General features: G+C 43.4%; 1 protein-coding gene across 1 annotated transcript in view; it reads right to left on the bottom strand.

Annotated features, from left to right (window-relative positions):
• Window positions 1-15,868, bottom strand: part of galnt1 (UDP-N-acetyl-alpha-D-galactosamine:polypeptide N-acetylgalactosaminyltransferase 1) — a 37,783-nt gene that overhangs the window by 6,051 nt on the left and 15,864 nt on the right. Inside the window, exons 3-8 of the mRNA XM_085802170.1 lie at window positions 7,737-7,876; window positions 7,467-7,635; window positions 1,892-2,058; window positions 1,021-1,148; window positions 807-886; window positions 295-465 (exon numbers count right to left, since the gene is read on the bottom strand). Of these exons, the coding sequence (XP_085658296.1) occupies window positions 295-465; window positions 807-886; window positions 1,021-1,148; window positions 1,892-2,058; window positions 7,467-7,635; window positions 7,737-7,875 (854 nt within the window). The 5' untranslated portion in view covers window position 7,876. The remainder of the gene's footprint in view (window positions 1-294; window positions 466-806; window positions 887-1,020; window positions 1,149-1,891; window positions 2,059-7,466; window positions 7,636-7,736; window positions 7,877-15,868) is intronic.

Below are 15,868 nucleotides of genomic sequence, written 5' to 3'. Positions count from 1 at the left end.
TGAAAATTAAATGGTGTAGTATGATTCTGCACACATCAATTGTGGATGCCCGTCGGTGCTTATAAAGCCAGCAGCTTATGTTATTCTAAATAGCTCACTGACACAGGCAGTTGGTTATAATACTGACATGACTCAGGCCTGGCGCCTGCAGGGAAACTCTCAGGTCAGAGGTCAGAGTCAGCTGAACCACATTAGCCCTTAAGCTGGCAGAGATTGTACAACTCGCTCAAGTTAAACACTTGTTAGTCAAACCCAGATGATTCAGTTACAAGTCCGTCCTGCTGCATCACTCACCTGACAGGGAGTGTGCGATCTCCTTTGCGGCGGTCCATCTCTCTCTGGGGTACGGGGTACCAGCGGAAGTTGAGCTTCCAGTTGAAGCCTCCGTAAGTCATGTCAGATCCCGCCATGTACTCGAATGTATCGTCGCTAATCACGTCGATGATAGGGCATACCACTGTTCTCCTAAACCGCAAACACACACGCAGTACATCAACCTGCTGTTCATAACCTTGGGTGGTCATCAATCACGACTAAGTGCTCATCTTTGAGGTGTGGCACCTCCAGAACAAAATGCATTTAAACAACAGTGCATGCTGTGACTTCCCATCAGCCATCACTCATTACACCCACTTACACCACCTTTACATTTTCTTTATATGTGTGTGAGGCACTAAACACAGAATGAGTAATTAAGCATCAAATAAACACAAGGACAAGCCCCCTGCAGGCTCAACAATAGTTTATTGATTTTTTTTTTAATGCTTGCCAATGGTGTGTGTGTCTTTTGCGTGTGTGTGTCTCACTTGTCTTGCTTGATGCGAGCGAGCAGAGGCTCCAGCCACCCCGTTGTGCATTCGCAATGAGCATCCAGAAAGGTTATAACCTAAAAACAAGGAGGGAAAACATTAGACAAACCCCGCAGAGCACACACCATATGGAGAACAGGTCACTGGCTATTGGATGTCACGGACGTCCGTGTAGATACGCACACACACACACACACACACACACACACACCTGGCCGGTGGAGATGGATGCTCCTTTGAGACGAGCACGGATAAGTCCAGATCGCTGCTCCATCCTCACGACTCTGACAGGGACCTCGAGCCTTCTGACGTACTGCTCCAACGGTCGCTTTAGGAAATCTGAGACACACAAACAACCACGTATGAATTAAAGAGGATACGATACACACACACACACACATGAACCCGGACACCAGACAAGACAAAAACACACACACGGCAGCAGCAGGCTTACAAGTCCGTCCTCCAATCTATTCATTTTTTTTTTACCAGCAGAGATCAAAGCTGGTAGTTTAGCTTGTGTGCAGGTGCTTTAGCATGCTCGCCAACATCCCCTCTACCTGCAGAGAGCTCCCCTCCCCACACTCACCAACACACACACACACACACAGACACACACGCACACACCCTGACTTGCACTCTCAAACCTGAGGTCCCATTGGGTGTGATGGTGCTGTGTGGTGGTGGCTGGGGGGGTTGGGTGGGGTGGTGGGGGGATTGAGGGTAATAACAGAGTGTAATCCCTGCGGCTGGCAAATTAAAGACCTAATCTCCCCCAAACAGGGATTAACAGCACTGCACAGAGAAGAGTGGCACACAGAGCACATATATGCTGACTGGCTGTTGGGTGCACGCACACGTACACGCACACGCACACGCACACGCACACGCACACGCACACGCACACGCACACGCACACGCACACGCACACACTAAAAACACACACAATCTCACACAACTACACACTGAAACCCAGCAAAATCATACAGCAGCTCTCTAAACAAAAATAGGCTAAGCCCCAAACAAGAGGCACTGGAGGAATTATCTGCAGTGTGTGTGTGTGTGTGTGTGTGTGCGCATACCTCTCTCGCTGGCATCATCCACCAGGACAATTTCCTCTAGCAGTGTGTGTGGAGAGCGGTCGATGACGGAGTGGACGGTTCGCAGCAGTGTGCTCCACGCCTCATTGTGAAATACAATCACCACGCTGGTGCGAGGGAGATTATCGGGGTATAACTTGTTCTTGCACCTGCGGGGGGAGAATATACAACAATCAGAATAAAGACTTTAATGACAAAACCCTGCTGCTGTCAATGCCGAATGATACAAAGATATTCAATGCCACCATGCATGTGATTGTCCCCCAAACTAAAAAAATGAAAACAGTGTCGAAACGAAGTCCATCAAGACACTGGTTAGACTACGAGACACATTGGCAGTAAGTAAAGACATAGACTTTAAACACAGACAAATCTGAGCTGACAGAGACAGAGGGAGAAAGGAGAAAAACACTCTAGTAGAGACATCACAATCCAGCCTCTGTCTGATTGCAAGAGACTGCTACAGACAGAGCTGCAGCTAAAGTGAGTCTGCACAAGAGAGGGCTGAACAGGAGGGAAACTGTCGGGACTTTAATTTCAACTAAACCTCATTAGTCAGTCATGGAGTCGCTGCGTTAATTAACTCATCATTTATGGCCTGGTGAAAAATCGTATTTTTATCGACTTCAAACAATGACAACGGAGGATGAATAATGAGCAAGCAACCGAGCATATATCCCCAAATTTAGACGCACACACACGCACATGCAGAGGAATAGTGGGTCAACATAATGACAGTTGAATGGTGATGCTAATTAAAAGTGTGAGTCATTATGAAAGCGGTGTAGAGTGCACAAATCAAATTCTGTTACTGAGACAGAGAAGGATGTTAATGTCTAAAAGAGGGAAGCAGGCATGTGTGGACAGACATGAGAAGATGGATATTAGTGAAGACTGGGTCACAGGCGTATTTAATTGTCCTCCAAACTATTTCCTAAAAACAACAACTTTGTTTTAACTGTCATTATACAAGTTATTCTGCATCATTTGTGCCCATGAGTTTGAGTTGTTTTAATTACACCTGTCCATGTCCTAAAGCAGAGGCTTTACAGGTAATTTTGATTAAACACTGATTCATTTTATATTAATAAGAAAATCCACTTGCAGAGACTTGTTTTGACGTAGCCAGCCTCGCTCGGTCACACTTCACAGAGGGTGGCTGTGTTGTTGTCACTGTATTATAATAATGCAGTACTCATCTCACTCAGTCTGGTTATTTTATCTATACATTGATTAGTGAAGTGAACTTTTCCAGAAAATCTGCTGCTGTTTTTTGTTTTTTGTATATATATTTATCACATTAGGGAACCAAATGCGGTAACAGAAGATATTATCCCCAATGCCCTTCCCTAGCTTGCAGCTTGTAAACACTTTTATTACTTTGGCTCACAAAATCAGATTTGACGTTACCAGAAAGACAATCTTTCAATTTGTGGGTTCTCACTGCAGAGTGATTGATGACATTATGGGGAGTTTTATTTCAATGTTATGAAGACCACAGTAGATATTGTAGAGATGAGTGCACAATTCATATAGTACATTGCAATACTCACAGATTGAAAAAAAAAAAAAAAAATCACTGTACAACCACAAGTGTCGCAAATAAATCACCATTTTGGCAAAGCTTTATGAAAGTTTGTGCCCTCATAGCCACCTTTTCTTGTTGCACGTGTCTTTTGTGCTCGTCTCACCAGCCAAATCAATCAATTAATATTCAACAAGCAACTATAAAAGGTGCTTTAATCATTGGGAATATCACAGATATTACAGATGGATTAATTTGCACAACAGATGGCACCAAATATAGTTACATCCAATTCCAAATGAATGTTAAAAGTTACTCTAAAAAACAACAACAACTGGAACACGCGTTAGGATGACAGGAGACTGGCACACAGCTGTAGTTCAAGAAACACTACAGCCTGCTTTGATACCTGCACACAAGCCTGTCTGACATTTCGCTGCTTCACAGTCAAGGAACCCGTTATCTCTTGATGACAAAACTGAAACCAGCCTTTGACTTCCTCCCTCTGACAGATACAGTACAACCCTCACAATAGCAAAATGGAATATGATCGCTCTTCCTCCATCCTCACAACTCCCTCCCCCCCTGTGATCTTCCAGCGCACTGCAACGCTTCCTCTTTCTCCACCGCTGTTTCTGACAGAAGGAATGTAACGCCGACAGAGGAGAGGAGGTCAGGCATATACTCCATCCTGCAGCTGCTTCTGGAGCATGTTAAATAACACACACGGTGGTTTCTCAGGCTGCGGTGAGCATGCTAATACCCTCTGCAAGAAAGGGAGGTTGACGCACGCACACACACAGGATGATTCACTGTAAAAACAGAGACACCCTTGGAGTCTTTCAAAATTTATTTACGTCAGTTCATTATTTCTCGCTCCTCTGTTTCACAAGCACAAAGACGGAATAAATAAAAAAAAACCTCCAAGACTTTCCGCTCTCTGCACATGATCTTTGCTGTGCAGCTGATGGAAAACAAGACCTCTGTGTTTCCACCAAAGCAACATGTGTTCACACACACACACACACACACACACACACACACACACACACACACACACACACACACACACACACACCACACACACACACACACACACACACACACACACACACACACACACACACACACACACACACACACACACACACACACACACACACACCACACACACACACACACACACACACACACACACTCACTCACTCACTTACTCACTCAGTGTGTCACATGATGTTGATTTTACAAAACTGAGGACTTGTAAGTCGTGTATATCCAAACATTCAGGGGTGGTGGATCAACATTTGGCAACAGCAAAACAGGATAATGAGCTAAAGGCCATTTCTACAGTCGCTGGGTTGTGGGGATGTTTGGGATGGGCGGGCAAACTGGTTCTCATTAAACAGCTAGACTTTTGCAACGTTACAAACATGCACTGACACATGCGTGTACGTATACAGCATGTTCTCATAATGTTGAAGTCAGAACCTAAATGAGGGGGGAAAAAAGTTTTCTGGGAGGTGTGGTTATGGAAAGTGTTTTCATATACTGCAGATCCACCCAACACCATTTACAGACTCAGACACACACACAAACACTGGCATTTACACTCTATGGCTATCCTGCTGACAATAAACCATCACTAAGTTTCTGCTTCCAAATTTTGGCAAGTGGCAACCTGCTTGGCTATGATGAATCCAGTTTCCCTAAAAAGCTGCAGCATGTGCACACACACACAAACATGCATACACAGAAATAAAAACACAACGTATACGTGCCTCCACACACAGGCACACATTCCCTTACTCGATATTGACTCTTTCTTATCTCCTAATTGGAAAAGCAGATAGACGGAGAGAAGGCTGAGTGAAAACACACCTAGTAATCAACTCTCGCTCAAAGACTAAAACCCATTTCACGGATCAATGTCCTCTTTCTTTCCTGCCTGTCTAGTGTGCATGTGCCCCTGCCTGTCAAGTCTTGCATCTGTCTGTCAGTCAGTCCGTCTTTCTGTTGGCCGAAAACCATTGTTACTGATCTATGCATGTTCCTCTATTGAAGCGAAAAAGAGGGGCAAAGCAGGATGGAGGACTGAGCTGGTTTCCACCTGCTTGAACTAACCTTGACATGTCTTCCACTCTGCTGCCTCCCTGCCTGAAGACTGAACAGTCTGCAGCCACTGGTGCTGCTCACACTAAAGTCCTCTTTAAAGAGGAGAAGGGCCTCTGCGACACCTACTAACAAGCATTACTAAAGGAAAATAAACTATTTTATCATCATTGTTCTTAAAATGCACTGTTTTTTTGGTGGGTGAGTAAAAGGAAGACAGCTTAAGGCACATAACACCAGAGGTCAATGTGTGTGTCGTTTGCCTCAAGAGCTTGTGGAATGGTGTCATTACTTCCTTGATGTCATGTATTTCCTGTTTAAACAGGAAAGAGGGGGGTAATTCTTTAGGGGGAACCAATGAGCTGTTAGTTGTGAGAACGGCAGTTTGATATGATAGGACAGGACAGATAGGACCGTTTGATAGGACAAGGAGAACAGAGAAAAATGTCATCATTTTGCTGGTTGGGCCTTTTAGCAACACCCACTGACAAAGCATAAGGTTACCACATATACAAACTACCAGCTAGTAGCCATAACCCCATTCTATTACTAATACCAAGCAGTTTTGAGTCTGTGACAAAATAAACTATATTTTAAGATCAGTCAATATGCATACCAATGGTTTTCACACTGATTTTTAACGGACACAAGAACTATTGACGTTCAAGTTGTACAGGTAATTTATCAGCGCTGTATGGAGCCATATGTAAATGCAATTGAATGATCTCATGTGATTATTTAAATTATCTGGTGTCACAAAGAACAGTACTTACTATGACTGCCTAAGGCACAGCATAGATTAATGTTGAGTGAATTAGGGAACATGAGGAGGATGCAGGCGGAATAGATTTTGTCTATTGTCCCTGATACACATGTGCACCATCATGTTGCTTCATCATGTTTAACAAATGATCTTACAGGAACATATGTACAGCATATCCAGTTTCCTTATTATAAACAACTGAACATCACAAAAAGCAGACGGATTTAATAACTGTATTTTGGTATTTTTGGATAACCCTAACCCTAAATGGCCTAAATGGTGCTTGTGGTTGAGTGGTTTGCTTTCAAACTACACAGACCATCGTGGTCCACAGGGCAGACCAGGTTGCAGGTGTCTAGGTCAGTTGGTTCAGTCAACCAGAGCACAACTGACAGCTTTCACACCAGCCCAAACAAATTGCACCTAAAAAACACAGCACAGCTAAAACTACAAAATGCTTTGCAGAAAAGAAACGGAGTTGCTCATAGCTGGAAAAAACTGAACTAGATTTTAAATGATAGGGAGACAGCTGTGTGAAAGACGACATAAAACAAAACTAAAAGTATTAAACCTTTGGAAAAAAATTCTGCTGTCTCTGCAGTTCGACTGTCACGCTCATATTTTATCATTTCCTGGTAGTGCACGGGAAGAGAATAGAAAGAGATTTTACTTCACTAGCTAACTAACTGCAGGACAGTATACAACAACAGTTCATATTTGTACATACTGTGTGCAGTATCAGTATTTAGGGTAGAGTTAGGACTTTTTTCCCTATAAAATGCACCACACCCTGTCTGCTTCACTGTCTAGCGTGACAATTTATGTGCTTAGACTTGTTTGTGGTGTATCTATACGTTATAAAGTTGTAGCGATATTGCCAGTTTTTTTTAAGATAAACATTTATGTTGTGTTAATCTTGATGTTTCCTTTGTCTATTTCTATACATTGCTTAAGCTATTTTAATAAGTCACTTGCAGAGTAATATAGTTAAAATAAATGTTGTTGTTGTTCATAAAATCCTCTCTACCACGACTTATGCAACTTACCAAATGTCTGTCTAACTAACCTGAACTGTGGCTCATTGTGAGACTGTGACTCACGCAGGCTTTGGGCCAGACTGACAGCCTTTTAAGGAGTTAAGTGACAGAGACGCTGCTCACCCTTCCAGGCGGACGTCAGGCAGCGAACGATTGAGGGCAATCATCTCAGAAGCCATGAGGTTGAACTGGTTGATCTTGAACATCTCCTTCATTTTCTCCTGATTCTCCTTGGGGATCACCACAGGCTTCCCCCCTTCACCGGGCCCGTCCCGCGGCCTGGTGAGGGTATCTACCATAAAGACCACACATACATGGAGTTGATCAGAGAGGATGCAGGATAATGTGAGAGTGTGTCGGTGCGATCACATGCATGTGTGTGTGAACCCTCACCGTCTCTGCCGGGTAGTCCTCTCTCCTTCTTGTCATCGCACTTGTTGCACTCGCTGAAGTAGAGCAGAATGAACATGTCCAGCATCACCCACACCAGAGAGGTGGCTAAAACCACCTTACAGTAGGCAAACCTCCGCATCCTAAAAATGAACCGAAAAGGAAAAAGGAAGACAAAAGACATTAAAGCGGCGCCTGAGGTGAGAAGTGATGGTGAGCTGCAAACACAATCACAGCATTTTCCAAAGCTCTGCAGAGATCGTTCTCCATTTCTTCTCATATCTCCTTTCCTTTTTTTCCCCCCCGCACTCCATTCAACCTCCACCCCTCCCACAGCTCTTTGCCTAAGTATCTTTTCACCACCTCCATCTGTCCTTCTGCCTGCCTGTCTGTCTCTCTCTTAGCTCTTATCTGTCGGCTGTTGTCAGCGTCTCTCCAAATGGTCACCTCCACACCAGGAGAGAGCCTCAAAATGGACATTGTGCGTCGTTGGTTTTTCTGTGTAACATCACTCCAGAGGAAAAAATAATAAAGCTATGTTGGCATTTGTCCAAGTTTATCAGTTGGGTGAACGTCTTGCAGCATTATAAGCGCACTGAACATCTGTGTTTTGGAATGGATGTTTTATGGCATCTGAGCAATGATTTAACTGCTTTCAAGTGTCAAGGAAAGTTATACGGTGGAAACAGACATCTACAGTATCAAGAGTTCCCAAATACCCTGCAGTGTACAAACCAATCTGCCCTTTGTACATTTAACATACCAAATCCCTGTGTGCTTAAGTGCAGTCACACACACACACACACACACACACACACACACACACAAACACACACACACACCCACCCCCGCAGGTAAGTGCGCACACACACACACGCACACAGAGCAGAGCAGAGCAGAGAAAGGAGCTGTGATAGTAATTGCTTTTCTTTGGCAGGCAGCGAGAGACAGACACATTAAAATTCCTCTGCTCCCCTTTCCTTCTCTCCTCCAGCACCATCTCCCCTCTCTCCCTCCGATTCTCTGCCTCAATGATCCCTCAGGTTGCAGCAGCAGAAGGGAGAAAATTAATTTGGCCACGGTGATTTCTCTTGTGCCCCTGGGAGGGGGGGAGAAAAAAAGGTGCTTGTGCATAGCTAGTTTAGCTTAGCTTAGCTTTGCTTCGCAGCCACGGAGGATGGAGAACTGCAGAGCAGCATTTCTAAATTCCACCTGATAGGATTCTGGTGGCATAAAAGTGCCGTGAACAGCAGAAAACAAGAGCAAAGATCTGGGTTCTCTCAAAAGTTAAGTCTTTTCACATACTTTTGTGCCTGCCGAGCCAAATAGTTCCAATTTCCTCACAATACAGTAGCTGGGGTAAGTTCAATCTATGTGCTATATCTACTCTGCAGCAGTGAATAAAGCCACATGATGTGTAAAGAAGATGGGCAAAGATAACACTGCATGGGGCTCTACCACATAATACTTATATTGACCACTGAGTGCTGAAAGTAACAAACATAATGTCTCAAATGCAAAGCTGACCCCAAATGAAGCCTGACATTTCACGGCACTTGACTATTGCAAAGTAATTTGCTTGAGTTTTTTAACCTTGCAAGATTTTATCTCTCAGTATGACGAAGAAAAACTAGTGCAGAGAAACCGCCAGTGGATGAGCGCGATGCTGTTATATACCTTGTCCCCGTGGGTGAAAAAAATCTAATCAATTACACTATAGTAACATGCAATGATGGGAACAACCATGCAAGTGCATAACGTACCACCAGCCAACAAATCCCCTCCCTGGGAAGTCGTAAGCAGTAGATTGAATGGAATTTAAAATCCGATCATTGTTGGTCAACAAATCTCCTGGTGAAATGACATCTACGTGACCCTTTTCATTTTATCCATTTAATTTTGCTGGTCCCTCACCCCCAAAACTACAGTGAAAAAAACATTCTCACACACTGAAACGAGAAATGGTTTCATAAGAAAACACCTGTTTTTAACACTTTTTTTAAACCTTGAGTTGAGTTCAGAGAAACTGCAGAAGTAAAATGCCAGGAAAGAGATGCCAAGTGGAATTTGAGTTGAGCTAATTGTGTCAAACTACAACTTTCTAATTCAAGGGGCACACAATTTCTTCATATGAACAGGTGTTTTGCATTTCTAATACTATTTCATCTCTACAGCATGGTTTGAGAAATCTAATGTATTTGGGTTGTAATTGGTGAAGTGAAGGCAAATATGGGGCATCTTTTAGCTCACTTGGTAGAGCTGCTGCCCCATGTTGAGGCTACAGTCCTCACTGCACTGACCGCAGGAGGCCCCGGTTCGAATCCTGCATCGGGCCGCCCTTTCCTGCATGTCATTCCCCCTCTCTGCCTTCCCATTTCCTGTCTCTCTCTCCACTGTGCTGTCTATTAAAGGCAATAAAAAGCCCCAAAAATATACTTAAAAAATATGGATAAAATTTCCAAAGCCCTTATAGTCATTTATCAGTATTTTCATTACCATCAGATTAAACACTGCAATAAAAGTTATCTCTAAACAGTTTTAAATGCTTTATATGTTTTTATCTATAGTTTCACGGGAATTAAGAGGTGAATATTTTGACACTTGGCATACTGTGTGTGTGCGTGTAGGAGAGGAAGTAGCTCCGTAGATTCAGCAGTGTTGTTGCCTAGGGTGCTGCACAAAGCTCACACCTCTATCTGTGGTTATGGCACGCACGCACACACACACGCATGCACGCACAGGTGTTACTCTGTGCCAATGTGTAGAGGGAGCACATGGGTGATGTTTGAGAGCTACAACAAATTGCCAAGCGATGCTGGATGTTACTATATCACTTCATAAGTCCCAGTCAGTGTTTTGTATCTTTTTGGTCACAGTAAAGGATCCAGGTTGTATCCATTTGTCACAATTCCCTCCTCATCCCTGACATGCTTGGTATTCAAAGACGGTCAAGCACAGCTGAAAACGAATAGAAACAGAATACACACAACAAAGAAGTTACAAAACCTGCTTTTACATATTCCTGTTACGAAATCCCTTTGGAAAAAGATCTCAGATCCTCCTAGATATGCACAAAGACTTCATCAAATTGCTTGTCTAAGTGTTTGGATCACTCCTCGAAACATTTTTGAAATTCCAGGAGCAGTGGGACGCCAGATATTCAGTCCTCGCTCTCCAATCCCTCTCTGTTTTTCTGACCGCTGCAGGATTGTACCGGCCTCGTTTGACCTCTGCTCAGTAACATGACACAACCTGATAACACAGCAGAAGCTTGTAGACATCCCTCTCTCTCTGTTCTTTCCTGGTGCACAGACAGAGCTCGGCACATAAGCCAAACATATAACGGCGCATTAAGACACGGAGCCCGACATGGAAGCACCACCGTCAGAGAGACGCACACATATATTCTCGCTCGCAAAGTCATGTCAAGACGCTGTCAGTGGGATGTCGGCTGGTTTCCCCTGAATGCCATTTGATCACAGTGAACGTAAAAGAAGCAGACAGGAGCGCTCCGAGCAGCAGCAGACAAGATTTATATGCATGTACATTAACTTAACACACACATCCACACACACCTTCCCACTGCTGTCCCTCAGACATGCCTCTCCACTCACTGTATTTCTAATCAGGCAGGGCAGAGGACACCTCGGGTGCCCCTCTGTTCTCACGGCTGCCCTAGGCCTTGCTTTACTGTGTGTGTGTGAGAGAGAGAGTGCGTCAGTATAGTTTATGTTGGCCGCTAGTCTCTTTGAAGTCTCTTTTAAACAGCCCGGCTGCCTATGACATTAAACAGACACACGGTTCTCCATCCTCACATCGCCGTGCTCACTCCCTAATCCATTAACATATCACGTTCCCTCCATCTTTCTTTTATATCTCCATCCCGGGCATCTCACTCTTTCTCTCTCAGCCACCCTACCCCCACTCTCCTGTTTGTCTCTTAGGGATGTCGTCTCCTTTCAAGAGCGGTTGCCATCACTACTTCTCTACAAGAACACAATTTCCCCCTTCACATCCTTCTCTGTGTCTCTCTTCATATCCCCTCCTCTCCTCTTCTCCACAGGCTTAATCCCCTTTTAGAGATTGCACAACCAGTGTTTCTCACAACCACTTGAAAAACTCCGCAAAGGAAGAGGATCCAGGGCTTCACTCGCTTCACAATTTATAACTCGGAGCGAGGAGCCTCTCTTCTGGGGATTTCATGTTTATATCTGTGAAGGAAAATTAAGAGGGAAAGAGGAGGATAGTATTTATAAAAGAGAGTGCCAATGACAGGGGAGGATCTTCGTGTTGCTAATCAACACAAACTTCATGCTGCTAATTTATATAATAAACTACTATCGCAGTTTATTTGTTTGCTCTCTGCAGCTTCTTGTTTATTATTCCACAAAAAAAAGCCAGATGGCTTTCACTCTGACCGCTTTCTCCCTGATAAACAAGCTTGTTACAATGCATGTTGCTACTTGACACATCTTCAAAGGGAAAGTCTGAGATGGTTTGCGAGGCGTCCTTGGGTCATGTGGGCTTGAAGCTAAACAGTTTCCAAGACATCGCTGATGGGGGCAGTGATTTTTCTGAACAGTTGTAATGCCTCTCTCAACTGGAGCAGAACAAGGCACAGGCTAATATTAGGGGAGTGAAACAGAACAAGGTGGCCTGAAGCCCCGTCTCCATCGCTCTCTGGGGAGGAGGAGAGGCAGACAGGCAAAAAGGCTGGGGTCACTTCATTTCCAGGTTATAACCTCTACCGCAGAACATGGACCGGTCCCATGGAGGACGACATTGAGACAAGCACTAGGACAGACAAAGATGGTGAAAATGACCTGGCATAATTACGTAATGCATTCAACTGCAGTGTTTCAGAGAACAGGTGGGGCACTTTGCCTGTAGCAAAGACCACCCCCACTAACATCAACAAAGTTATTACTCTTAAAGAGACCTGGTTATAAAAGAGTCTCATATTAATGTGGATGAATCTACAATCTACGCCCAGCATTTCCTAGTTTCGGTTTCCCGGACGCTGCCGATCGCTAGTTGGCATCGTTTATGGTCGGAACTACGACGGTATCTGATCGTCTTTGAACCTCCGACTTTCGTTCTTGATTAATGAAAACATTCTTGGCAAATGCTTTCGCTTTCGTCCATCTTGCGCTGGTCCAAGAATTTCACCGTGCGCTTGGAGGCTCATGGGAAATGTAGTGTGAAAACACTTCCGCTTTCCAAAAGTCCTTATAGTGCCTTTATAATAAATAAGACATTAACATTTAGTCAAAAAGAGTGGAGGCTTTATTACCCACAGTAAACAGATACTCTCTGAGTCCGGCTGTTGTTTCAGATGTCATCTGTGACTAAATCAGTCCTGAGGCAAGGTGCTAACCCTGAGTCAAGACCTCTGTGGCTAACCATCTTGGCTAAATGTCATGGGGGAAACCCCTGATTTGTTACATTACTCACATGACAAAGGCCCTTTTTCAAGTTCAATAATATTGCAAAATTTCATGGATACTTTTCAAAACCATTACGTCTTCATACTAGAAAAAAAAGTGACCGTCAGTCACTTTATATATCACAATCATATTTTCTCTTTATTCTTCAACCGGCACATTGGTAGTGACCTTGAATATCTAGTTTTGGTGGGAGTTAATACATTTGCACTCTCTTTTGACTGTTATGTTCAATCCATTTTCTGTCAGAATGGGAGAGACAGGAAAAACAAAGGAGAGCGAGGAAACAAAGTTTAAAAACTCAATATTAAAAAAAAGTCAAAGAGTAAAACAGATAGGACTGCCCATGGCAGCGTAAAAGGCCCAGATGAAATTGATTACCAATGCAAAGCTTGGCACAGGCACAAAGTGGAATTAAACACTTCAATCTCCAATCACTCGGGCATTTTCAGCCAAAATCAATACACATTACTGTCACAGAGGGTGTTCCTTTGACGAGTGGAGAGCACAGCTGCCTGGCCACACCAGCAAACCACAGATACACACACGCAGGCACACGACACATGTACAACAATAACATAAAAAAGAGAAAACACACCAAAGCATTATCTGTCGTGGTCAGTGTGACGCAAGAGTGGTGTAATCACAATCAACAATCCATGACACCACATTTTTCTCTCCATATTCATGTCTGTTCCTCTCATACCGAAATGATTTCACCTCACAACCATGCAAAGTTAGAAACAAAGGCTTTCATGACACAGTTGAAGGATCAAGCAACAATTTACACAATTCAAAACCTACTGCAGACTGTGCTAATCACAGATCAAATCACAATACTTACAATCTGAGCTGTTTGACCCAGCAGCTTTGTGTGTCTGGCCTGTGCTGTACTTCAGCTCTGCTCCTTCTACCACTGCTCATGCCAACCAGGCAGGATTTACGAGGCTCTGGCACCGCAGCAGGGTTTCCCTGCCTGCTAACCACTTTAACAGTCCACTTTGATTTCTTTCTCTGAACATAAAAGCATTGTATTTTGAGACTATTCCAATATGAATTGTTTTACAGTGCAATGTGCAAATAATAGAAATGTTCCACCCTCTAAATGTAGTTTCTGAAAATCTGAGATAATGTTATTTTAAAGTGTTTTTTTTTTGGTCAAGAATTGTTTAGCATTACTTGTACTAGAAAGACTTTGAAGAGAGAACAAATAGACAGCTAATAGCCCACTAGAAAAAAGGTGTTTTGCAGCCATTGGTTAACATTTATTTTATCACAGTATGAAAGTTATGCAACACCCTTAAACACCCAAATCCAGGAAAATCCCACAATAACCAAACATGGACATTGCGAACAGGATAACAGGGTTTCGACTGTTTGTTGTGTTGAAATCATGACTGTCCAGCAGCCAAGTATCCTTACACTGTTGTTAATCTGCATCATTATACAATGATAAATCATAACAGAACAATGGGTTTATATAAGTATGACATCCCCAACCACCCACATCGGATTTTATCCAAACATGTCTTAATACAGTCGTCTTTTACATTGGTGATTCTTCGCAAATCGCTCTGACCCTGGCAGTGTTTTTCATCTACTCTCATCGACGCATCTCTGTCACTTGAACATGTTGCCTCAAAAAATCATGGTATTCAGCACCGTGTGCACTTACTCACCTACTATGAAAACCAAAAGGAGATGCCGGATTAACACAGTTGAACAACTGAAACTATTGGGTAATCTGTAAAACCTTCAACAAACAAGCTGGTGCATGTCTGACATCTCATCAGAGAGTTTCATTCTCAACTAGAAGCAAAATGAGAACACATATTGTCCTTAAACTCGAGGCCTCACATATTAAAGACATAGGTCACAAGACCTGCAATTCACTGAAGTAAAACCTATCATCAACTATGGATTTGGTTTGCTCTGTGAGTTACTTCTTAATCATTCTGAAAATCCAGTCATGGCATTAAAAATCACTCAGCAATCATTAGTGCAGTACCAGCGCAGCAAATGTGCAGACAATGACATAGTTACATTTTCCATCTTAATGATAAGGACACAGATGCTGTACATGATGAACCGGCTTTCAGTTGCTAATCACAAATGAAGTCAGCAAACACGAACGGCAACCGATCTGAGAACACAATGTCAACAATGTCAATCCAGAAACAATTTACGGATTTAATGAACATGCACAGAATGAACAGAATATGCACACTCCTCAGTTTTGATTCTGAGTTGGACTTGATGACAGTTGTTGACCATGTTGCTGCAAGATCTTTCTAACAGGCTACATCCAAACACCTTGGGCTTCCTGTGCAGTGATAATGGTCAGTGTTGAGATGCGAGAGGGAGAGTGGCTACAGCAGCAAAACAGTGTACTTCTTTAGATGATATCTCAGCAGTGTATTCAGTTGTGCCGTTAACAAGACAACCTGCCAACTTTGATATCGGTTGGGCAAACGGTTGGACAGCTATTCGACCGACCGACAGTCAGTCAGACAGACTGTCCGGCCGACCATTTCTAGATTACACTGAGGCGATCTTCCATGCAATAAACCATTAGTAATCAAAGAACATCTGCTCTATAAGGGAGCCGCTCATAAATCTGAACACTGCCGCGAGAAGTAACCCCTCCCCCGCCATAATAACACATGAACCATATAGAATTCAGAGACAGCT

Source organism: Trachurus japonicus, chromosome 16 (genome assembly GCF_045865225.1).
Source record: "Trachurus japonicus isolate A0001 chromosome 16, Traja_1.0".
NCBI classification, from domain to species: domain Eukaryota; kingdom Metazoa; phylum Chordata; class Actinopteri; order Carangiformes; family Carangidae; genus Trachurus; species Trachurus japonicus.
Note: the sequence above shows the minus strand (reverse complement) of the source record. Positions and strands in the feature narration are given on the sequence as shown.